Here is a 25,880-nt window from a genome sequence, read left to right as displayed (position 1 = left end):
TCTAAAATTCTATGATCTAGGAGGCAGCGCCTCCACCTTTAAATACTCTTGAGTTGCTATGCTAAACACAGTTGCTAATGTCATCTGAAGTGGCAAGACTACCTATGCTGTCTGTACACACAAGTGGGCACATTTTCAAACTAGTGTGCAACAATGTTCTCTGTTTCCCTTTCCTCAAGTAGTGCTTCTACAGAAGTTTTTTTTTTTTTAAGAAAAAACAAATCATAGTCATATGAGGGAGGGGGTGCTGCAAACTGTGTTGTTATACAGAGAATATATATTGATATACCAAGGCAGCTAAGTTATTGTACTACTTCCTATTTTGCCTAATTCATCCACAGACAAGTTAAACATGGTGAGGGGGAGCGGCACAGCCCTGCAATGTCAGTAGGTCTACCTCACTAGGATGTGATCAGATAAAGCGCTCTCTGTATCCACATATGTGCAGCAATCACTTGAGAATTGCGTTCTTGGCACCAAATGGATTATAACCATTCCATCAGAACTCGCTTTAGATGGACAAATCGTGTGACTCTGGGGCAGCATGAGGATGCTGCTGTGTGTACAGCACTCCCAAAACGGTGCCTGCATCCAACACTGAATGCACATTATCATACAGTGTGTTCATTCCCTGCAACTCCTACCAGTCAGCATGGCTGGCTGACTGGGGCTGATGGGAGTTGTAGTCCAGGACAACTGAAGGGCACCAGGGTGGCAAAGGTTCTGTGAGTGTAACAGGTTTGATCCCTAGGTTGGATCCAGGGGTGTGGATAGTGCTGGTCTCAAGAAAACAGAGGCAGGGGTGCTGATAAGAGAATCTGGTTGCCATCTGGTCCTAAGTGTGACACCTGGCTGCATGCAAATACCAACCGCGGAGAGTAGAAGGACCCTAATCCAGGCTCAAGCATGCTCAGATATGGATATTATACCAACTTTCAAGTGGCTGTGTTATGAATGGTGATTTCCCCCAACCGTGCACCCCAGTATTCAAATATCTGAAAATCCCCCAGAAGGTCCAACAGAGACCCTTGTCCCCAGCTCTGTTCCAAGGATCTTTTAGAGTTCTTCAGAAAATATAATTTAATAATTAACATTTACAGCAAATGCTCCCAGAAGGCAGCATAATTTGACAGTAGCCAAGACCAAACCTCTTCTTCCCCCACCCCACAATGCCACAGGACTCAAAACAGCTGCAGACACCCCAGTGGCTCGTCTTATCTGGATGGACATATGCTGCACATCTTTCCCCTGCAGCCCAACTGGCTGCTTATTTCTGTAAGAGGCTCTTCTGGCTCCTGCATGCGCACATGCCTCGTAGCGCCATGTGCAACTGCCTCTGTTTGCATAGCCAGTGTGCTCCATCCCACGCCCGACAGCTGCATAGCTTGTTCTACTGCCAGTTGCCAGCAGAGGGAGCAGCTCCCGAAGGAATAAAGCTGAAGGGGCCCAGGATGATTCTGAGGCTTTCCTTGTTGATCAGTTCTGCATCCTGCCCTTGCGTATGTTCAGCAAATAAAGCCGGGGCTCCTGTCTCAATCAGAGCCTTTCCGCCTGCCCACAAGGTGGCACAATGTCTCCACTATATGATCATCATCTCCGCACAGGGTTTAAGACATTTCCCAGGCTGTCAAGGGCAGGATGCTCTGGGCAGCTTCCCCGGATCTGTCATTTTGCAGAAGGTTCAAGTTTCTGTGCTCTTCCAAGTTTCTGAAGCAGCAACTCAGTGCTCCATCCTTCAGTGGGACAGCTTGCTGGGCAATTCCTCTTGACTCTGGCTTAATGCTTTTTCCATAAGAGGGTAGGTGGGGGATCTGACTTTGAAACCCCCCTCTTTCTCTCCCAATTCATCATGGAGGAGCCACTGCATATGGTGTTGTTGACATCATAACCACACGCCATCCAAGGATGCCCAGTGCTTGTGGGCACCCATAGCGACTCTTCAGTCTCCTTTCCCTGTGCTACCTGCCTAGTCTACCCGAGGAGGAAGCCCTTGGCAGCAGATGCCCCCACCCCGAGGCCTAGCAGGTCTGTCCTTGGCAGTGGGGTGGGTGGAGCTACCGGTATCGGCAGGCCAGGGCATTAACGTTCTTCACCACATAGAAGCTCATCGTGAGCGGTGGGATGACCAGGGTCCGGCCAGGGCGGAGGGGGCGAGGCTTCAGCGTGGGCAGAGTCCCGTCGTCCACCATGGTGAGCGGCTGCCCATTAAGCTGCACTGACCTGCACACACAGAGCAAATGCGTGAGAAAACCACCTTAGGGGAGCACAAGGGAAAGGCTGGTCCTAGACACAAAGGGATCATTGCCCAGCTTTGAGATGGCCACAGGTGTCTTTTGTAGCTAGGAGGAAAGATGCAGGAGAACTGATATTCAAGAGGGTGGCCACACCAGCTTTGTACCTCTAGGCGTTGAAGGGGCCTGGGCTCTGAGGACAATGTCATATGAATGTCCAGGGCTGGCTGGGGCACATGGGAGTGGTAAGACTCATTCCATACTAGCAGGCAACACTTTCCCACCGGACACCAGTGCACAAACTATGCAGCTATAATAGTAGCAAATATGCTAGTGGGCAAGTCAAATGAAGCTCTAGACCATCAGAGCTGAGAATCTTCCTGGGAGTGACAATTACATTGTGCTCTCTTTGCTGCTTTGCAGTGTATCATGTCCACACCTCCCCCAATTAATACAGGCAGACGCTTAAAGATATGTGTACCAGCACACCGTACTGTATATGTCGTTTCATTTTAGGTGCCTGTTGCTTCACTGACCTGATTGATTATAAGGAAAAATACATTAAACAAATGGAGAGTGTGTAGCAATTTATAAATTAGTCCTGTTACAGGGCGTAAGAAGCCTGGTCAGTCACGGGAGGATTGTTGGGGGAAAGGAACTGCTTGGTACTACAATGGTAATATAAAGTTGAATGACATTAGAGAAGCTAAATTAGTCTGTTGCAGGAAAAGACCGTGAAAGGGGGAACCCTTCATTACCTTACAGGCTAACAGATTTATTGTGCGATCAACTGTTGGTCAGCTGAAAGATGGGATTTACAATTTACATCGAATTTAGGCAGGCTCAGCATCTTGTAAAGGCGGTGTGTGTACTGAATGGGGACTTGATGGGGAGCATCACAAGCCTGATACCTGCATCAGTAGCTTCCCTTCTCCCCCCGCCCCCAGGCACTGAACTCTAGCAGCAGTGGTCTTTCTTGTCAATCGGGAGAGGCTGGATTCTAATACCACTTTTCAATGCCTACCAGGATGATAGTGCTCACCTGGAGTGTAGCCCTTCCTGCCCATAGGGCTGCAGCACATACTGATGGACAAGCTTGTCCCGAAGGGTTCCCACCAGCTTGATTTTCTTCCGGGACCGGTGCAGGTTGATGATGTAAAGTGTGATAGAGCCGCGGACGTAGTTGTGGCTGTGTGAGATAGAGACAAGGTGGCTAAGGGTCAGTCGTGTGCACACTTCCCTAGATACCTCCTGTTAGTATCAAGGTTGAGGACTTCCCTTATTGCTCCACAGATCCCAAGATAAAATCGCTCCAGTCAAAGGAACTGGAGGATGGGGCCATATTATGTAGAAGCTGCTGACCTTTTTGTCTAGCTGAAATTCATGACAGTATGAAATGTTTCCTGCCCTTCCATTTCAGGAAGTTGCCCTGTCACGTCACTTTCCCTTTCTCTCTCCTTTGCAAAGAAAAGTTTGGCAAGAGAATGGCCCCAACATATCCTGCAATAGCTGGCCAGTGTGATGATGTGGGTGCAATGCACAGCTCCTCTGAACTCCTCAGCACACACAGAGCCCTATTTCTCCAGTAAGGTGGAGCTATTAAAATGTCTTGGCCAAGTGATCTAGCCTGGGTGAAGACAGGGCACAAAATGGAACTGTTGCATCCCATGATTTTAAGTAACCGCAAGGTGATGTTACCTAGGGATGGATTCTTCAGTGTAGTTCCAATCTGGTAAGATACAGGATCGAGGACAGTGCTATGTATGTGGCGTTTTCTGGTCCAGAGTGCATAAGCTGATTGGGTGATGGAAGGAGGGGTCTGCTTTGCAGCAGGGAGCTGGACTAGACAGCCTTTCAAGTCTACTGCTCTTTGATATAGCCATGGGGGCAGCCATTTCAACCTGTGAAAGGGTGGGTGCGTAACAAACTGGCTGCTCTTGCATTTCTAACCAATGGGATGGTCAAGTGGGCTCTAGAGTCATTAATGTGTGTTTTGCAGCCAACATGCATGACAACAGGCACTTGCAGTTTTAAGTGAATCCCTCTGAATCAGCCACAATTTGCAGCTGGCCCTGAGAAGCGCCACCAGCATTAAGACTGTCAAAGCAGGTCAATTTACAGGGCAGAAGGAAGCTCCCACCTTTTGGAATGTTTGAAAAATGGTGGAAAGGTTAACAGCATGAGATGGGACTCCCCAGCTGAAACCTCCTACTATGTGGCCTTAGGTAAATCACTTATCTTCTCAGCCTTGGACCCCATCTGTAATATGGGGACAATAATACAATTCTGTTGCAGGATGTTTGTAAAGATAACATGAGGCACTCAGAGCTTTATAAATATTATTTTCTCAGTCCATATTTCTAGAGTCTAAAGCTCTTTACAGTACTCATGCTTCTGCAGCGAGCTTAGCCAGAAATGCCCCAAACAGAAGACAGGGAGAGTGAATAGCAGTCTCTCTTCCAAATGCCCAGGGCATGGGATGACCTGCCCACCTGTGCCCGCTCCTGCTGCCTTTCCTTTCCCACCTGTCCCTATCCCAGTTGCCAGTTACCTGTCAGTCACTGGCCAAGACTCCCTCCTGGAGGGGGAAGCTTGTTGAAAGCATCTGCCCGAAATGAGGAAGCAACAATGGGGACCTGTGTGCACACAGGGGACTCCCAGGCCCTGCGCTCGGAGGAGGATGCTTTGAAAAGGCTTATCACAGAAACCCTAGCTAGGCTGGGTGCCCCAAGTGAGGGGGGGGAGGAACTGAAACCAGACCCCCGGGGCCTTTAGAGGAAAATGCACTCTCTTGATCTCATCCTGATAAAAGTTGGGCTGCAAAGGCACTCACCCTAGTCCCAGAGATAGCTGCTCTTCCCTATCATCACCAGAGCCATTCCCCACCCACCCCGGCCGCAACCAGAGCAAGTAAGGATGCAGATATGCACACAGGGATTGTGGGGGCAGCAGGGGGAAGAGAAGCAAGTCCTTAAATCCTGGTCCCCAAACAATCGTTATAACCTCCTTGCAGCAGGAGGAGAACTTAAACCTTTTTTTGGGGGGTGGACAAAAGGTGAGTTATAGACAAGAGCTACACCCTTGCTGTATTAATTGTCCCTGGGACATCAAGTGTCAGTAAGAGACTTGCTCTTTGGCAGGGACAGGGTCATAGCTGCTCAGAAGGATGGAGCAGGAAGGTATCGCTATCATTTAATAGCTTTTGGCTGCGAACGCACCTCTTTACCCTGGGTTTTGACACTAGAGATGTATACGTTTTGGGACCCACTTTTGTTTCCAAGATGTTGTTTTGAATTGTTTTTAATGTTGTGTTTTTATTGTTGTAACCTGCCCTGCAACCTCAGGCAAAAGGGATGACAGTAGCAAATCCTCCTCCTCCTCCTCCTCCATGCCAAGCGACATTTTCGTCCGAGGGTGTGGCCCATGCTGAGTTAACCCTCTTGGGTCTTCCAGTCACCAGTGCCCCAGCCCCTACCTCTGTTCCAAGAAGCCGTGCTTGCGGCATGTGGCAACTCACTTGTGGTAGCTGGTGCAATGAGCGTAGATGCGCAGTTTATCACGGATCACCCTGCCAAGGCGAGGTTTCCTCTGCAGCCCGGCCACGTGCACAGAGAGCACCCTGGGCCCGACAAGTCGCTTGTAGAGCAGGGAGAGCCAGTAATCCTGCCCCACAGAAAAAGAAAAACATAAAAGCAGGTGAGTCATTACACCACATTCAATACAGGTCAGAGATCTACTTTTAATATTGTTCTCCCATGTTGCATCTTCTGCTCAAATTCTCCCTTTCACTATAACTACCAAAAACCTACAAGCTCTGCCCTATATTGGATTACACTGCTGTAGAATGAGTGACCGTTAGTCTCGTTTATACCACTGCAGGGAGTTTTGCCAGAGGACCCTGGGGATTCCTTGCACAGGTACATGTCCAGAGGCAGAAGGTGTTGGGAATGGTGTGAATAAGATGACCTGCCATGCAGTCCTATTCAGCAGACCTGCCTGTCTCCTGGCAGAGCCATTACAGGATACATTCCCAGGGGCCCAGTATAGCTTTACAACCAGGCCAGCCGGGCTGTGAAATTGTGCACTAACCACATGGTGAATAAATGTTGCTGTAATCTGGCATGTAGCAGCAGCGTAATAGTCCCTTCACTCGCGGCCCTCTGAGAGCTATTATTGGCAAACAGAGGAGAACATTAAATGTCACTTGTGGTTCTGCTCTCCACACTTCACGTCCTGTTCCTTCCAGAGACGCATGTTCACGCCTGCAGATGAGATGAGGGGCGGCAGCAGGGGTGCCATCAGCCACAAGTATGGGAACAACACACACTTAGCACGCAAGTGTGAGGCAAACAGTGTGGTGTTTTCTCCCAGCCAAAGTGCCTACTGGGTGTGTTACTCTGTTCTTTACAAAGAATAGTTGCCCAGAACTCATTTTCAGAAGCTGCAGTACAATTCTGAGCTGTGAGAGTGTTAAAAGAAAAGGCTGAAATTATTTGTGGTGAACAATATGGGTGCAAGGGGTGTGAGAAGACAGAATTTCAGATCAAGGACAACTTTAGGGGAACTTTGAAGTACGCCTGACCCTGACCAAAGGCAGCCTTTGGGAGTAAGCTGAGAGTAGTCTGGGAGTATCTCCCAAGGGCTGCCATTGTCATGTTCTTCCTGGAAACTCACTTAACACTTTCCTTTTCAAGCACCTGTTGGCCTTCATTTCCCTTAGACACAGGACAGAGTGTTGCATAGACCAGTGGTTTTCGACTAGTGTGCCATGGCACCCTGGGATGCCTTGAATGATGGTCAGGGGTGCCACGGGCAGCACTGGCCTCTGTCCATCTTCCCTTCCCTCACTCCTCTGATGTCCTCTCACATCTGTGCCCCCCAAAGGTTTGCACAGCTGTTAGTTGCAGCAGCCCTGGCTATAAGCTCCCCAGGTGAATGGTGCCTCGGGGTCTGGCCAGGAGCTGCTAGTTTCCAGGAACTGAGACAGCTCAGAGATCAGGGGTGACTGCAGCGACTGCCTGGAGGACTCCCAGGGAGAAGGGAGAGGAGAGGAGGAGGGAACACTCCACAAGGGAGGGTGTTTGGAAAAGGGTGAGATGCTACCAGCTTGGCAGGCAAGGGGTGACATAACTGGGCTCCTGAGCCCCACAGGTGTGCTGCAGAAAGAAGGTAGTTGGTCAAGGGAGCTGAAAATGGTCAAGAGGTTGAAAACTTCTGGCATAGACCATTAGTATCCAGTCTAGTACTGCTGCTCAGCTAATTGATGAACCCGTCCCTTATGAGAACATTGGAACTTGCCTTATCCTAAGTCAAGCCATTGGTCTATCTAGCTCAGTACTGTCTACAGTGACCAGCAGTGGCTCTCCAAGATTTCAGGCAAGGGATTCTCCCAGCCTTACCCGAGGTTGCACAGGTGGAACCTAGTACCTTTTGCCTGCAACTGGGCCACAGTCCTTCCCTCAAACCATGACATGACAGGAGAAGGAAGACAAGAGAGCAACTTTGACCCTTCAAGTTCTCCTGGGTCTGGGTAGATGCTGAAATCTGTTCAGTGGGATGAGTGGCCATGTGATGTGCCACAGAACCTGAAGCTGTGCTGATCAGCCCAGGACTGCCTTGGATGGAGTCTAAGCACTACTGTGACATGGCAGGAATTGGATCCTGCCCTGGTGGCTGCTGGGTAGGAGCGGAGAGTCTCCCAGGCTCTTGCAGCAGCTGGAGGAATAGCTGAGCTGTACCTTGTCATCACCTCTTCCTGACAGAGTCCAGAGCATGGGGGTGGATAGGAACAGAGTTCAGCGCCGTTGGCAATCAAGGCTCCATGGCTGTTTTGTACAAGGCACTTTCCACTTCATTCTCTACAGCCACAGAACTGGATGTGTGTGTGTAGAATTAAAGCCTTTGTGACCCAAGATGCAGGTGTAACTGAGTCAGTACCTACTGCAAGATGTACTACCATGGTCCCTTCTATTTCTAGGGTAGCCAAGTGGCCAGCCTCCTGGCAATCCAAAGGCCACCGGTTCAAGCTGTTTATTCCTCATAAGTAGCAAGTGCAGATTTGTGACTTTTCTATCTAGCAGGACCAGAAAACTTTGTCCCTCTGCACTATATATTTTCTGCTCGTAGAATATGGGTGGTATTTGAAGACACTGTCTTTTATCTTTGATCTTCAGAGCAGCAGCATAGTTGAAAGACACTTGTGTTGGCAGGTTGAATTATCCCTGGATCTCTGAACTCAGCCACATGAGCTCAGCTATCAGAGCATCTGCTTCGGCAGAGCATCTCTGTAGCTGGAGCTTTCATTCTGACTGAGCTGGATGGGCCGTGGCATGGAAAGCCAAGGAACGGAGCTCTTGCAATGGGCGCCCAGCCTGAGTTCGTTGCCAGCTGATGGGCAGCCAGGCTAAGGCAGTGATTGATGCCGCGGCTTCTCTCAGCAGCTAAGGGTCTGCACAAAGGAAAGGCAGCATGTGGAAAAGTCTTTGTCAGCGAGCAAGAGGGAGGATTTGGTTTCACATCCCAGCAGCCCTACACAGGCCCAAACGGCTGCTTTCATCTCAGTGATAGCTCCCACGGGAAAAGAGCGGCCGCCACACCTCACCCCAGGTTCAGTCTGGCCTTGCTGTTATTGTTGCTGGTTTTTTTAAAAAAACAAAAACCCTCTAACAACTCACCTGCTGAGGGCAAAAAGAAAATATATTGGCTAAAAGTGTAATGAGAGATGCTTTTAAAAAAAGAAATGGAAGGACAGCCATTCAAAGTGCAGTGCCCTGAAGATAAATAGCACAGAAGAGGAAGTCCTGTTCCACATTAGGACTACCTTGAAACACTTGCAATCCTACAGGAAACTCTCCTACATCTCTCTTTCACACATACACCCCCCCAAGACTTGGACCCTTCTGGGGCCCCCATACTCTCAGTCACCTGGTATAGCGGTGACTTAAGAGAAAATGACTTATATTGTTATTTTATTTATTAAATGTATATACTGTCCTTCACCCAAAGATCTCAGGATGGCTCACAAGATAAAGATACAAAATAAAAGCACAAATAAATATTATATTTGCATGCTCAGTTGATGGCATATGTAATTTTGGTTTGGGACCATGTAACACTTGTTCTTCTGCATGTGTCCCCTGGAAGGCTGATCATTATCTGTAAGCTATATATCCTTTCCTCTTCCCCTCCACCACGTTATTAGACAGATTTATTTATTTCATATATTAGTCACCTGTTGACCTAGTCCTCTAGGGGAGGAACAAGACAAATTAATTAAAGCATTAAAATATCACATCCGATCCCCCCCCCTTTTTTTTGCCCTTCTGGACCAAGGCATGATGAAGAAAGAAGCCTCCAAGAAATGCTCCCCCACCCTCAGTCTTTCTAGGGAAGAATATGAATTGGGGGTTAAGGATAACCTGCTTTTTCCAACATACCTTGATCACTGGAAAAAACATTGTGTCCTTTTGTACCATGGATCCACCCAAAGAACCTGGGATAGCTCAGTTGGTAGAGCATGGGACTCTTAATCACATGGCTGTGGATTTGAGCCCCACATTGGGCAAAAGATTCCTGCATTGCAGGGTGTTGTATTAGATGACCCTCATAGTCACCTCCAACTCTACAATTTTTTTTTTTTAATGGGGAGTGGGTTTTGACTTCTCTAATCCATTTTCCTGATACCCAAAGATGTGAGGCCGGAGGAGCCAGAACCAACAGCTGATTATCTGAGAGACAACTGTAAGAAGTCCAGAGTCTCCCAGGGACTCAGCTGCAGAAGAATGCAAAATCTACAGCTCATTACAGGCAGGACTCCGCATTTGCGGCAGCCCTTCTGCTTCCCAGATCCCCACCGCTGCATTCCAGGGGCCTGCTGGCAGTGTCTCTCAGATTGGTACCCTGGACCAGGCTTGTAAATTCCTGGCCGAGGAGATCCAGAGCTTCTCAGCGCTGCCAAGAGTTCCACTTGCAAGGTGTAGAATTTATTAGACTGAAAAAAGATGAAAAGAAAACCTGCTACTTTTAAAGACCTTTTACATACGGTTTCCTTATTAGAGTCCTGAGCGCTTGGAACAGCAACGGCCTCAGCATTTTTGAAGAGCTACAAATGAGCGGGCTTGCATTAAACTGGAGGGAACTGCCCTGCTGTGTGAAGTTGTGAACTCCTTTCACCTTCGTTCCTATAAATCTAAACTGCGTTCAGCTCCGTTTTCCTGACTCTTTAGTCTTTCCCTAAGGAGCCGGCTGCCCTGACTTTGGTTGTTACTACAGCATGTTTTCAGGACTCTTAAGACTCCTCTCCTGCCCCCCTTCTCCTGCTTGTGCACCCCCCCCCCCAGAAACCCCTGACTCTCTTGCTCTTGTGTACCCCACAAGGGTCCCACAGAGACTTTCACAGTGGACCAAGTTCCAGCTCCAGAGGTAATCCTGCCCCCATCTGCTTTCAACATGTTGTGCTTGACATTAACTAATGTCTCCTATTAGCACTGAAAGAAACCAATCTGGAAAAATGTATTTTCAAGCCGAGTTCAAACAGGCCACAAGGAGCAGTGGATTTTCAGCTGCTCGTAGCTTTTTCTTTCTTTCTTTTTTTGTGATGCAGCCAAGAGTCTGAGGAACAGGTCAAGGGCACAGAAGTCAAGCACAAATCCCCTGATTTACTGACTGGGAACAGGAAAGGCAGGGAGGAAAAACTGAGACTGATATGGCAGAGACACTGCAAGTGGACGGGCGGAGAGAGATAAGAGAAAGGGGTGGGTGCTGTGTTGCACATCTGACAACAGGGAAAGGGATAGCCAGCCCTGGCCTGAAATGGGGACACAGAAATGTAGATGGGGACAGAGCTAGTACAGTGGAGATCGGAATACAGTGGAGAAGCAGTGTAGTTTAGTGGTTAGAAAGTTGGACTAAGGCCACATTCACACCATATATTCAAAGCCCTGTGATACCACTTTAAACAGGTATGGCTTCCCCCAAAGAATTCTGGGAGCTGAGAGTTGTTGGGAGGCTCCTGTTTCCCTCACAGACCTACAATTCCCAGAGTTCCCTGTAAAACCACTGTGAGAATTGTACTGCTGTGAGGGGAATAAGGACCTCGTACCAACTCTCAGCACCCTTAACAAACCACAGCTCCTAGAATTCTTGGCAGGGAAGCCTTGACTGTATCATAGTGGTATCATAGTGCTTTAAATGTATGGTATGAATACGGCCTCAGACCTGGGAGACCAGAGTTCAAAACCTCACCCAGCCATGAAACTCACTTGGGTCTGTCTCTCAGCCTAATTTACCTCACAGGGGTTTAGTGAGGATAAAATGTGGAGAGGGAGAATTATCTATGCTACCTTGAGCTCTCTGGAGGAAAAGTGGGATATAATAATGTAGTAATAAATAAATATGTGAATACAAGACGTAGTGTGTGGGGGTCAACATGTCATATATCTTTATTGGTTAAGAAAATAACTGCTGTTCTGGAACAGCAATTGCAAAAAGGATGGTGTGTGTGTGTGTGTGTGTGTGTGTGTGTAAAAAGAGGTGTGGAGAATAGGGCAAAACAAGAGGTCACGGCCACACTGCATACCTATAGCAAATAGATAAGGAAACCAAGCAGTCTTGTGTGGAAGACCCAATAAGAACAGACTGGTGATGGGGCAAATTCAAAAGCTGCAGAATGGAACATGGTGTTGCACACCTACCGGCAAAGGGTTGAAGTTCTGGTCGACAAGATGGTTGTGCCCATGGTCAAAAAATGAGTGTCGCATTACTACATCAATGCCCTGGCTGGACAACATCCCAAGAGAGTTCAGCCACCTGGCAAAAAAACAAAGGACTTAATTAGTATTTCAGAGAGTAGCAGGCGATGGATCCCCAGAACATTCTTCTACATTCTGCCTCAGCCCCACAGATTCTTGGCTCCCATGCTTAAGAGCAATTGAAGTGTTAACAACAGATTTAGTTCCTTCTATCAAGGAAGCACACTACAAATGTCTTCATCTCCATTTTTTCCTCACAGCATCCCTGTGAGGTAGTTTAAACTGAGCAATAGTGACCGGCCTGAAGTCACCCATTGAGGTTCACTGCTGAGCAGAGATTGGACTGTTTATAGTGTGGAATTACTGTTCTTTATTCAGTCATTTTTATGGAGAATTCAAATGAGCTCATAGTCAACCAATTGGAATGATTGTGTTGTCTGTGTTGCCTTTTTGCAGAGCCGATTTGTTTGGTTTTTAAGAGGTAAAATGCAATTGCAATATTCAATGTGGACTAGCAAAGCACTACAGCTACTGTGTCTTTAATTATAAGCTTTCTTATTGTTCAGTGCAACCAACAATCTGTCTTTTCATTACCCCTTAATTAGTCAATTATTTGTACCCTGGTGAGTTTTAACTATGGATTTCTTCTTGTTTTTTATTTTCTGAAATAGCATTATTTTACAATTGAAAAGAAAATTCAAAAATGAAAAGAAACACCCCGCACACAATAACAGAGACTAATTAAGAAGTTCTTCAACACTGCTGCTGCCTTCATGAATAGGAAGCAATTAGAGACAGAAGACACAATGAGGAAGCTTCTTCATAAAGTTACAGGCAACCTTCCCCAAAAGGGACTTACTTCATAGTAAACATTATAGAAGAATCTTGGCCATAGGGACCAGCATCTTCAGATAATATAGTGCTATAATAAGTGCCATATGGAACTTGCCGTGGGAAAATAATGCCTTAATTCAAAAGGGTTCTAGTTTGGATGAAATTTTGAAGTGCAATGTCTCTTTTTCAAGTTCAGTACTCTAGCGATGGACAAATCAATTGAAGTCCATGTTGCTTTTGCATGTGTTCACCTTGTCACTTTTGCATGGATTCATTTTTTTCCTGCATTGATCAACAAATATTTTTTAAAACCTGCACAAAAATTCACATTTTAAAGATATGGATTGAATCCAGCTATACAGTATAGTGAATGTGCAGAATGATTTCTGCAAGTGCAATGGAATACCTCCCTCTCTCCTTCCCCCATGTCACCCCCAAATCTGCTCCAGAGGGTTGCGGGAGCGGACTAGAGTGTAGGGGAAACTCCACTGTACTTACAAAAGTCATTCCATGTATGCAATGATGGGCTAGTTAGATAAAAACCAATTTTAAAATATTTATTTTAAAAGCTTTTTCTCTTAAAATACTTTTTCTAATATACTCTTTCTCAAAATATTCAATTTACATGCATTTTGCCACGTTTAACCAAGAATGAACAAACATGAGAATTTAGTTTCTTTCAGTTTCTCATTTTGCCAATCTTAAAATTTAGTTCATTTCTGCATCAGTTTGTATGTGATTTTAAGTCAGCATGAAAACACACAGATTCACATTAAAATACACACCCAATCAATCCCTTGTTGAAACTACTGAAAATTGAGTTGCAACATTCAGAAAAGTGTGAAAGTTTGTGAATAATTACATTAATCCAGATCAGACCAGTTTGAACTGGAATTTGCAAAAAACAAATTCTTCAAGTATCCCTACCACACCCTATCCAGCACACAGCACTACTTTCTTATCCAGCTTGCACTCTGATAAAAGTCCTCTGCTCTTTTGGCAACAGAAATCCAAGCGTTTTTCAAGAGATAGATGCTAATGTGATAAAATGTTGTGAAGTTATCTGGTGAAAACCACTTTTGGGAACACAGTTAATGCTACACATTTCCCCGTTTCCATTAAAGGCTGTGCTGGAATTACTGTACACAGTTATATAGATCCCAGCTGAGATATTCAGTGATAGCCAAAAAAACAATTCCATGACTATCAGTGATGGTCCCTGAGGTTAGGGAGAAGCAAAGCGATTGCACAGAAATAAAATAGAGAGAAAAGATGCAATTTTAGAAGTCATTTTTATTTACTCATTTTAGCTGCGAGGCTGCAATCTTACTTATATGTTTAGTAAACCCCAGTGAATTTGGGAGTAAGCATGACTGACTGATTTGGGGGAAGGCATGCACAGAATTGGGTTGCACGTGTAAAATACCACAGAGCAGGCAGCAATTTTCAAGTAAATCCTGTCTGCTGATGTACAGCTACACCATCTTCACTGTACATCTGACATTCTAATGAGCAAAGACAAACGGGCCGGGTGCTGATAGGGAAGAGAAAAAGGGCATGGGAACTTTCAGCCAATCAGCACTCTGACCAAGCTGCTGGGAAAGGAAGCCAGAGGTATGTGTACTCTGTGCTTAATAAACAAGCAAGCAAGCAAGCAAACAAACAAACAAACATCATGCTGAGATGTCCCAAACTCTATGGCTCAAAAAGCTGGACTCTATATAAAACAGGCTTCTCCAACCTGGTGTTCTCCAGATGTTTTGTACTCTGACTCCCACCAGCCCCAGCCAGAATGGACCGGGGATGATGGGATTTGTAGTCCTAAACATCTGGAAGGCACCTGGTTGGGAAGGCTGATATAAAGTATACAGATAAAACAGATTGGTGTTTACTTTTTAAAAAATGTATTCCATTTCTGTAAGTCGCTGGGAGGCACAAGGAGCTCTGCAAGGCACCGATGTCCTTCCTTCTCTCTGACCACAGAAAATATTAAATTACTCAATTCTCTGACGTCAGAGATGTCTCCAGAAAATGTTCCAAACCTACCACATAAGGGTCCAAAGCCTTCTTACTTGGGTGGTAAAGAAAGCTAAAATTTTCATGAAATTGAGTTTTGTGCTTCACTGGACCAGTTTTCTATACTTGTACAGAAGGGAGAAAAGACACATAGCCTTGAAACACCCTTGTCAATGGCAAGTCCAAGCTGTAAAAAACCGTCCTGAAGAACAGGCAAGATATGCACTTTGGATAAGTGAATGGGATGGAATGGGACCTCATTGAAAACAGCCTCTTTCACTGGCAGGATTTCCTTAGATCTTGAAAACTAGCCATCCAGTTTATCCTTAAAAAGTTTCTCCATGGAAGGAAATTCCATAACTTTGGGGCAGTTTGTTCCATTGTCCAAGTGGTCATAAAGTTTTTCCTGTCTCTTTCTGGTAAACAGATGCTTTTGGTTGGAAATTTCTTACAAAGAATTTACAATAATGCACTCACAGTGAAATCCTATATATGATTACTCAGAAGAAAGTCTAACTGTATTCACTGCATTTCATTCTGGTGAAAGTGTGCATAGGGCTGTTGCTTTTCAGTGCAATTCTATACATGTCTACTCAGAAGTAAAACGGGACTACTCATTAAATTAAATGGGACTTACGCCCAGTTAAGTGGGTCTAGATCAATGTGCAAAGTGTTTTGAAACTTTTATTCTGGAAATGAGGCAGAGAATCAGTTCACTGGGGGGGGGGGAGATTGCATGTGACCCTAACTGTGGAGTTCTGTCCATGTGCACGTGCGTGCACACACACACACACACTGCTTCCATGGGGGACATGACCCTTATCAGGACCTAAATTTGTGGGGCTTTAATCCTTTGCCCTTCTGCTGTTGTCTCAATCTGGATTGTGCTTCCTGGGCCTGCAATTTTCATTGCAAACAAAACAAAACAAAAAACCATGTCGGAATCTTTTTTTGTTTTTGCTGTTTTCAATGTATGCTTCCCTCCCCAATCCAGACTGGGACTGCAGCAAGATACAAAGAGTTAACCTCTTCCCAACCTCCTTGCTAGGGTTCCAAACTGGATTTGGGGTGCTGGACTGGGGAACTGGTGAGGGATCCTAATACTCAAGGACAAGCGGCCAGGGGACAACCAGCTGACATACCTATTGATTAATTATCCATTGATTAATTCCCTGTCTCCACATCACACACACCACCATCACCAACAAAAACACACTCAGGTTGACTCACAGGAAGCTGGCAGCATAGGAATCTGAGAGGTTGGTGATGCCTCCTTCAGAGGTGGCTCCGATGCCCTCGAGCCAAATCCTTTTTCCAGGCACATGTGTATTGACAACCTATTGCCAAAATAAAAGGACAAGGATGGTCAGTAATCTTCAGGAGGCAGCTAGTACTCATAAAATGCTATGGAAGTGGACAGGTTAGCACAAATAGGATTGCTTGGCTTTGCATGGCTTAATGAGGTCACAGAGTACAGGTGAGTAATAGATGGGAAACACCATGAGCTAAAAAAAATATCTTACCAACACCACCCATTGCCTGGCATCAACCGTCCTCACCTCTCCCCCACTTCCAGTACCTGCACTGATCTTACTCCAACCCCTTAACATGCAGGTCTTTGCAGGCTTTCACTTCGACCATTTCTTAAGTGCCCAAGGAGCCTCTGATCTAGCACTGGTTCCCTTCCCTAGGCTTATGTGTCCCATCTGAAGCACCACATAGCATGCTGGCGAAGAAAGCACCCCACTGTTGCAAGACGGGGTTGTTATTTCTTCAAAGTCCCATCTCCTCACAGAAATAGAAATTATACGCACACATTAACTTGTGTAGGATATATCCCATATACATAGATAAACTTCCCTTCCAAGTTACATCACATTAGGCTGGCATGCCATCTAACCATGGGGCAACCCTACCATCTTCCTGACTGGACAACCACCCATCCCCACATAGCAGTTATGCAGCAAAGGTTGCCCTCATTCTCAGTTTTAAAAAGTTGATCATCTCTGATCCTCATATGGTGACTCCTTTGCATATATGTTCACTGAAAGCTGCCCTTCAACCAGCACTGCACAAAAGGGCCACTTTCACATGTGTATATACATAAACATACGTGCACAGCTAACACATTTTTTACTGTTTTTATGATATAAATACAATGCACCATGGAGCTGGGATCAGACATAGCTCCTTACTATATGTACAAGTATAATGTGTAAATTTGCCAAAGAACTAAATAAAGGAATAGCAGCCAAAATGAAAGGGGGGGGGAATCTGGTTAGTGCTCAGATGGTCAGTCTACATGGGTGCACAGGGTCTAACTCCTCCATAAGCCAGGACAGGATTTCAGACTCTAAACTGTTCCTGAGAAACTGAGAATAGGAACTATGGTGGTAGCAACTATGAAGCAATCTCACGTCACAACCACGCCAGATTGCATAATGAGAGTAATAATAGTCCTGGGCATAGGGTGGCAACAAACTTGCTAGTTTTGGAGCAGCCAAAACTTTCTCACAAGGCCTTGATTCTAAGACCAAATTGGGCGGTGGTACTTTGCTGAACATCTGAAGTGGTGAAATGGAGATATGAGCATGGCATCAGAGGTACCGGCCTGGGAAATGCCATCGTAACACAAGACAAACCTTGGCAGCACAGACATGCCCAGGACAAGACGGCGCCAGCAAACAAAAGCGCATCAGTGACAACAAGGACTGAGGATGCCAGCTTGCAGCTCCTTCTGCCTCTGCACAAGAGACCTGTCAGAGTGCCTAGGAGATCTGGCCACTTGCCAGACCTGGCTTCATTACCTGAAGGCAGCATCTTGTAGCAATAAAACAAGGCAAGAGCATAGAAAGGGGCTCATAATTTCAATTAGTGGCACGTCACCTAATATTTGTGTTGGGTTCTCTAACAGAATGATTGGTCCCCTATTAGGATCAGCCTGATAGCCCAGATGAAAATCCGACCCCAAATTAAGATTTTAAAAGCCCTTTCTGATAAATCATGTTTGTTTTGATGAGTCAACCATTCTAGTCAACAATGGATCAAACATTCCTGCCAGGAAGCCTCATAGCGAAGCAGGGTGCATTCCATGAAGAAGAGCCATAATTCCATCTTACTTTTCATTTTAATTTCCAAAGGTCTATTGCCTCACCCTCAATTCCTACCTTGTTGAGACTATAGTACATTTACTGCCATAATCTACCAGAAGTTCTGATACTACTACAGCTTGACTGACTCCAAAGTAGCCATTCCCAATGCTCCCATAGGGACAGAGCCTGTCTATGGGGCATATCTTGGATATCTTCATACCTACTCTCCCAGCTTTGCTTAGCCTGACCTGAAAGCTGGGATCCTGCGGGGCCCGTAAGTAGCAAGGTTGGTCCCAACTGAAACCCCTGCTAGGTGCGTCTAGCACTGGGCAGAGTGAGCCCAGGAGAAAGCTCCCCACCCTTGGAGACATGCTGCCCTCTTGCCCCAGCTCACTCACGCACTTTCTGGATTTTCCTGATCTGGTCAGAGAGTGTGTCTAACAGGCGCGTTTTCAGGAAGTCCGTCACCTTGGCCACTCGGCCATCAAGGTAGTAACTGGAATGAAAATGAGAAGGCAACAGTCAGAGAGGGGCTGCAGTTATGTGCTCTCCCTCACCCTGGCTAAGGACCGCGCCTCTGATGCCCACATTTGGGGTTCCCCAAAGGTTGCTCTCTGTTCTGCATAAGATGAGTTGCTCTTACTGACCTTTGTTTCTTCTACCACTCTCTTCTCTGTGCCTTCTGCCACCTGATGCTCCCTTTGCCCAGAGGACCCTCCCCACAATTTCCCTCTCTTCTAAAAGCCCTTCCATAATCCATCTCTTCAGCAAAGTCTTTGCCTGCACCTGCACTTCCATTTGCACAAGTAATTGTGCAATTAGTCCCTGATCTCTACTTCCTACTAACTTGTCCATCTAATGAAGACAGCAAGCCCTCTGGGCAGAAACACGTTTCTATGTTCCGCACAGTGCCTAGCACCACATCTGGTGCAAAATAAAGAGAAAAATATTATTAAGGTTCCCAACTGTGAGCTTGCCCATCCAGTCAGGCCCTTCTGCTCACATTGTGCATATTAATTGATTGACCAAGTATGAATACACTGCTACAACTAACCTCACCACCCTGTTCTTTCTGACACGTGAAAGAACAGGAAATGCACAATTCTTCACCAGATTTGAGAGGCCGTGTGTCCCTCAGCACCAGTTTCTGGGGTGCAGTAACAGGGAAGGGTTATTGTGTTCATGCACTTGTGGGTGTCCCAAAGGCATGTGGTTGGTCACTGTGGGGAAAAGGGTGCTCAACTAGATGGATAGTTGATTTGATCCAGTGGAGTTCCTTTTATGCTCTTACCAACACCAGATCCTGTAAAGAGATATCTGGACCAATGTTTCAGAACCACCCTCCATTAGCCACGCTGAGTTTCCCCATGAAAGAGTGCAATATATAGGTATAACAAATCAGTGCATGAATGAAAAGAGAGGGTAAATGGGACTAGATTTATTGCAGAGGCAACATTGTAAGCAGAAGGATAATGCCAGCAGAGGATATTTTCTGAAAAAGTACTGGATGGATTTAGACTTGGGCCGGAAAATGACAGGCAAGGATGTGCTGGTTCTAAGACACCCCTGGGAGTTTTCTTTCCAAACATGAGAGACTGGTCACCAGGCAGGCAAGATGGCACAGAACTTTACCAGTGTTTTTACTATTGCATTGCTTAAGTGTCTCCAGCATCTTTGCAAGGATAGGGAGAACACCAGAGCAAACTAACCCCACATCTGGTGATTCTCTTGGCTGCTCCACTAGGTCTGGTAGATAGCTGCCCAATGGCAATCAGTTGTTTCCAACACTCCCATTTACTTTTATTGGAGCATTCCCTTTTCTGCATGATGCATAAAAACGTCCTTGGGCTTTTGAGACAGGCAAAGCAGACCTTTCCTGCTGAGAAGGGGGTGGGTGGGTCCTAGACCCTCCTAAAGGCTACAAGATTAGCACGTGCTGTCATGCTGAAACTGTGTGGCTTCTCTGCATGTGTTTCGAGGGGCGGAAGTCTGTTGTGAAAAGTTTGAACCACTGAGCACGTTCACATGTAATGCTAAGCCAAGATGTGTGTTGGTTTTTTGAACCATAATATGCACAAGTTGTATGCTGATGCATACAGTTCAAGCATTCCTGCTTTGCTCCTCTCTTCATCCAGCTGAGAGCAACAATCCACAAGTTCTGGCTTGGCATGATGTCATCCTAGCAAGTGCTCCTCCTAGTACATTGCTCCCAAACAAACCACAGTCGGCAAGACAAGAATAATAAACCTTGGCTTCGCAGCATGGTTAGTTTGGAGAGGAACAAATAATGCACACTGGTTTGGACATAATGCTAAAGTCAAGAGTTGTGGTTTGCTTTCCCCAGCTGGGAAGAGCAAAACAGGAATGCTAGTGCACATTATGGATAAACAAGTCGCACACCTTGCCTTAGTGTTACATGTCAGCACATCCCTTGGATTAAAACAAAGGGACTCCACAGCATGTTTGACTTAAAATGTTTGCTAGCACATCTGGAAGCATAGTGGGGAATGCTGTTCGGACAAATATGGCAGGAGTTGAGCCCTACAACTGAATGGCATAGTTACTGTGAGGTTTGGGGTTAGGAAATTAATGAAGAAGTTGTTTAAAGTTTGGCATAGGCCCAACAGACTGCACTCCTTCCCAAGAGCAGTAGTCTGAAGCTCAATCAGGCTTCTGAGCAAAATAATATCAGCTTCAGTGGTAGCAGAAAAAACATTATTTTCATATATCGTAAAGACACCACAGTCTCTGTTGTGGCACATTGTCCCAAAAGGAAACATAGACCCTGGTTAGTGCATCTGCATCCCTTAGAATCTTGCACCATTCATGGAGATTTGAGTGGTGTGTAACAATATATTTGCTCTGCTGGCAGCTCTCCAGTTGAGGAACTTAAATAAGACTGGAAGGGTTATTTTCCTCTCCCCATCAACATGTTAACTTCAGCAGCAAAAGCCCAAGGTGAATCATGGACAAGAAATGTCTATTACATATCTAATCATACAATTCAGCACCACATCACTGTCTGCACTGTGCTTGCCGCCTACCTGCACGCTTAAAAGCCCATGCAAGCCATTTCTGGGGAGTTGGGATGCCAGCTGCCTCTTACACTAAGCAAAACTATGAAAGCATCAGTATCTTTTTAAGACACCACCCACAATTAACGGCCCAAACCATTAGCCTCAGATGGGATTTAATGAGCAGAGTTTGAGGGCTTCAGAACAGCTGTTTTTGTTTTACTCCTCTTTATGGTAGAGGAACCTTTGCCCCATTATCTGACCCCCTCCTTTTATTTCAGTTAATTGCATTAAAGCCATTTCCCAACACTCAGGAATTTCCAAATCCATTCCTGCTCCAGGAAGGTCTGCTTGGAATTAGAGCCCCACCACCTCCTCTCGTCGTCCCACCTCCCAGTTTTTTTCTCACTAGCTGGGGAAGGGGAAGCTGGCACCTTCCCCCTGCAGCTATTCAGCAAGGCACAGGTTTCCTGCACAAAATACTTCCTCCATCTCTGGTATTGTCACCATTTGCTCCCTCTCAATTCCTGAAAATCTAGCTGATGATGATTTATTATGTATATAACCCGCCCATCTGCCTGGGTTTTCCCAGCCACTCTGTGCAGCTCCCAACAGAATATTAAAAACACAATAAACATCAATCATTAAAAACTACCCTAAACAGGGTTGCTTTCAGATGTCTTCTAAAAGTCAGATAGTTGTTTATTTCTTTGACATCTGATGGGAGGGCATTCCACAGGGCAGGTGCCACTACCGAGAAAGCCCTCTGCTTGTTCCTCATAAGCTATTTCCTTTTTCCATGTGTGATACCAGACTCTTACAGTTTTGATTTTAGCCACTTCTGGACATTCTCTTTCAACTGTACTCTGCAAGTGTTTGAAGTCTGACTCTGGGGCAATTGGTCTGTGATGTGGATGGTGGTGTTTGTGAGCCCCACCCCTTTGAATTGCCTGTCTACCAATCTGCTTTGATCACTTCTAAAGCAAATTCACATGATTCCCTACAACATATCCCTCACCTCCGATGCTGTCCAGTTTCAGTGAAAATTCATTGTGCCTGCTGTTCTGCTCCAGTGCTGGGGCACACACACTACTTTTTTAGCAACTAACCTTTCCCCTACAAAGCAACTACAGCAAGGATGGCAGCAGGCGCTCTTTACAGGGAAAGGGGAGGGCAGATGAAGTTTCCCCAGAAAAAGCAGGAGCTTATTTGATGGGGAAAGGGTGTGTGGGTGAAGTTTTCCCAGAACTTCCCCCTGCAACGGCTATCTATTTCATGGAATCAAGGTACGGAACAAGTATCAAAGAATCAGGCCCAGCATTAGTACAACATTCTGTAATTAAACTCATGCCATTGCTGCTATCTAAAAGTGCTGATTTTCTCAAACAGTTCATGTTAGATTGGGGGGGGGGGAATGTGTGACCCACATGGATGGGCTTTGTCCTTCGTGATAGAGAGATGGACACTAACCACCCAGATGAGTAGACACACACCACAGGATATTGCACATTTTCCACTTTGAATTCCTTTCCTCCATTTCAGTCTTAAGGGCATCTCCTGTAGAGTGAATCCTTCTGCAGCAAAATACTCAATGCATTCTTACAACAAATGTTTCATTTGTTCCACTGGTATGCTACAATACCATATGTGCTTACATCAGTGTATATGAACCAAGGCTCTGATTCATGAACAAATACATTGCAAAAGTTCTGTCATCAACCCCATGGCACTCAATGAGTGATAGCAACAGATCTCATGCACAGGTAAGATAGTCATTGTGTAGCCACTGTGCCTGGGAGAGTGACAGCACAGCACTCCTGAATCTCTGTAAATTTAGAAAGGAAGCTTCACTGGAGTCTGGAGTCCAAGAATGAATGGAGTGCTATATGGTATGCATAATTGTTTCCAACATGATTATCATGGAGTTTCACACACAAATGAAGTAGGTATAGTCTGGAATCATGAACCCATGTTATTCCAAATAACACCCAGTTCTCTGTAAGTGTGATTCTGTGGCTATAACCTGGGAAACACTTTTGCATGCACCACAGAACTTCCTTCAGAATGCAAAACTGATGGTGCTTCCGTGTAGCTGAAGGCATTAAAGCACCATAAAGGAGTCATGCATAATATAATATCTTGCCTAAGTGTAAATCTTGACGAGTTTTGAGGGCCCTTCTTTCTATCTGATTCTATAAAGCTCCACTTTCTGTCAATCACTGGAGAAAGGCTAACACACATCCTGCCTTTGTTCAGTCAAAATCATAATGTTTGAGTGAGAGAGCTCTCTTCCTCATGTGGGGCCTATTGACCATGCTGACTGAGACTGAGGGGAGCTGGAGTCCAACAGCATCCAGAAAGCCACCGGTTAGACACCCCTAGCCTAGAGATTACTGACAGTCAATCTCTGGAACAAGGGATAGTTTCAGCACCACTAGTGGATCAACCCCATGGAATCCTGGAAAGCCAGAAATTTATTTTGGCAAAAATGTCTGTACAAGCCAATACCAATTTGGCGCAGCATCATTCTGAAGATGCCAACAAATACAACAGAGCATCAACAACTTTCTAAGGACAAGGAACTGTCATTACTTGGCATTCAATCCATGCTTGCTCTCAGGCTATGTTGTTAGGCAGCAGGAACACCAGTCACACTAACCTGAGCAAACTCTTCATTAAGAGAACTGCCTGTGGATCACCTCCCATTTTTTGCCACAGCAAGAACTCTATGCCCACCATTTCTAAAAGTGGCCCTTGCTCCTGATCAGGTCACCTTCAGCAACATGGTTAAACCAGGACAATATCCCATTCAGGCTAGTTAAATGCTGCACATGTGTCTTTCTAAAGCTATCACATGACCCCAGAGAGAAGACAGACCTGGTTGCTAAGGTAAATGGCACAAAAGGCAGAAATGTCAATAAAAGTACCTCTCTGTGACTCAACCCACACTTTACTCAGAGTAGACTTGTTGGATTTAATGACTATGACTAGGTCTGTTAATTTCAGTGGGTCTACTCTGAGTAAAAGTTAGCTGAAAACAGCCCTGTATATTCACAGTCAGCTTGTCCTGTGACTTCCAGTTTCTCACACTAGTGAGGGAAGAACAGTGCTAGCAGACAAGTTCTGCCCTTTGAAATATTCATCACACAGTAGGTTTCTGTGAGGACATCATCCCTCTGCCACACATAGGGCACTGGTGTGCGGCATCCTTTTCTCTGAATATCTTCTTGAATTGATACTGAAATGTGCAAGGCTTATCTTACAGTATTTATTCTTAGCCTACCCTGAGCTTCACACTAGGGAAGCCTCTGACACCAAAACCAACATAAGTGGTAGAATTCCTTGCTACATAAGCTGGTATTCTTCTCACAGTGTAAGTTCTGCTGTCTGCAAGAGTTTAGCCCGTCCATATAACTAGAAAAGTTTCTCCTTAGCCAACAGAGTAAACTCAAGAAAACAGAATGGGAAAGGTAGTCTTAGAAGTCTCTCTCTGTATTCTTTGTCTGAAGATAGTGTCCTATTGATCTCTGGCTCAGTTCTTGACTTCTGCCCAAATTGAAGCATGTTTAGAAATATTGGAAAGGGAAAGGGGAAAATACCTACTGTTGCCAGGTAACAGCATCCACTGTGTTCCCTGCCACCTTCATGAACCTGTGAGATACAGAAAATATGTGAGCTTCTGGAAATGAGAGTGGTCCACACATACATACATACATACATACATACATGCACTCACAGCTCACATCAGTACAGGCCACTAACATTCCCAAGAAGTCCAAGTATGACATACTGTTCTTCTGCTATGCAATATCACATCAACATTGAATCAGTAGGCTTTTGTCAATTTAAAGTAATAGTTGGATCTAGCAAAACCCATACTATTATTTACTCCAGTTCTGATTGGAAAGAAGATTCGTTTTGGAAAGGAGAACCTAAGCTAAACTGGACCCATTAATGAAACTCTCTGAAGGGGTTGGTGAAGGTTCTCAGGGTGCTATGATACTAATGCAATAGCTTCAGATTAGCCATTTGGTACCACAGTTGCTCCAAGAACTGACTCCCTAGGGAATAGGGAGAATCAGAAGGATCCAAGAATGAATCTCCTAGAGTGCCTGCACCCCAAAAACTCTGAAAGGCAAGGAAGCTTAAAGTGTGCTCCCAGCATCTCCAAGACCCAAAAACATTTCTTTCCTTGTAGTTTGGTGTTGCACACCCAGCATGCATATCAAAAACCATGCTATGTTATCTTAGATAGAAAATTTCCAAGGCTTTATGATGCATGCAGTATGGTTTGCAGCAAGCAGCACATCAGAGAGCTGTACATGACAATAAGGAAAGCCAGAATTTGGTAGACCTCTTGCAACTTTGCCAGTTTTGCATGGCAGAAACCACCACACTTTGCTGAGACTGACTTACTCAAATTTGCATGATTATTTCGACTGCAGTGTTTTGGTTTAGCAAAAACAGGGGCAACAGAAGCCCAAAAAAATCAGGAGAAGTTTAGAGCAGGGGCATTAAGATATGGGAAGACAATAGGACGTTCCCTTCCCCCAAAAGCTCCTTTTGGTTTTTCTGTGTGTACATTTTCAAATCTTCTCCATAGCCATGACAGCCATGTAAAAAGAACAAGGGCAAGACGTAACACGTTGGGTGGGTGGGGGTAATACCATGTCTCGTATCATATGTTGTGGCTCTGTGTCTTGAAACATGCTATGCGCACGCACACACACACACACACACACACACACACGACAGACAGCAGCCTGTTTGTTTGTTTGTTTGTGAGCATGTGTGTCAGTTTGACTGGGAATATGAAAAAAAAATGTTTCTCGGGTTATCGGGCTCCACTTAAGTTCATACTGTGTGCAACATGCTCACAACACAGATAGTTCAGATGCTATGAATTTTAGAACTAGTGTAGGAGAACATAGGAGAACAGGCGTC

At 45.5% G+C, this 25,880-nt stretch overlaps 1 protein-coding gene across 1 annotated transcript in view; it reads right to left on the bottom strand.

The window, feature by feature from the left end:
- Positions 1-1,068: 1,068 nt before the first annotated feature.
- HPSE2 (heparanase 2 (inactive)) overlaps positions 1,069-25,880 on the bottom strand; it is a 117,254-nt gene continuing 92,442 nt past the window's right edge. The window contains exons 6-12 of the mRNA XM_083615219.1: positions 24,540-24,587; positions 18,325-18,418; positions 16,061-16,167; positions 11,924-12,038; positions 5,749-5,894; positions 3,274-3,420; positions 1,069-2,220 (exon numbers count right to left, since the gene is read on the bottom strand). Coding sequence (XP_083471345.1) covers positions 2,055-2,220; positions 3,274-3,420; positions 5,749-5,894; positions 11,924-12,038; positions 16,061-16,167; positions 18,325-18,418; positions 24,540-24,587 — 823 coding nt within the window. The 3' untranslated portion in view covers positions 1,069-2,054. The remainder of the gene's footprint in view (positions 2,221-3,273; positions 3,421-5,748; positions 5,895-11,923; positions 12,039-16,060; positions 16,168-18,324; positions 18,419-24,539; positions 24,588-25,880) is intronic.

Source organism: Podarcis filfolensis (genome assembly GCF_964270895.1).
Source record: "Podarcis filfolensis genome assembly, chromosome: 5".
NCBI lineage: Eukaryota > Metazoa > Chordata > Lepidosauria > Squamata > Lacertidae > Podarcis > Podarcis filfolensis.
The sequence above is the reverse complement of the archived record's forward strand: the minus strand, read 5'-3'. Positions and strand labels throughout refer to the sequence as shown.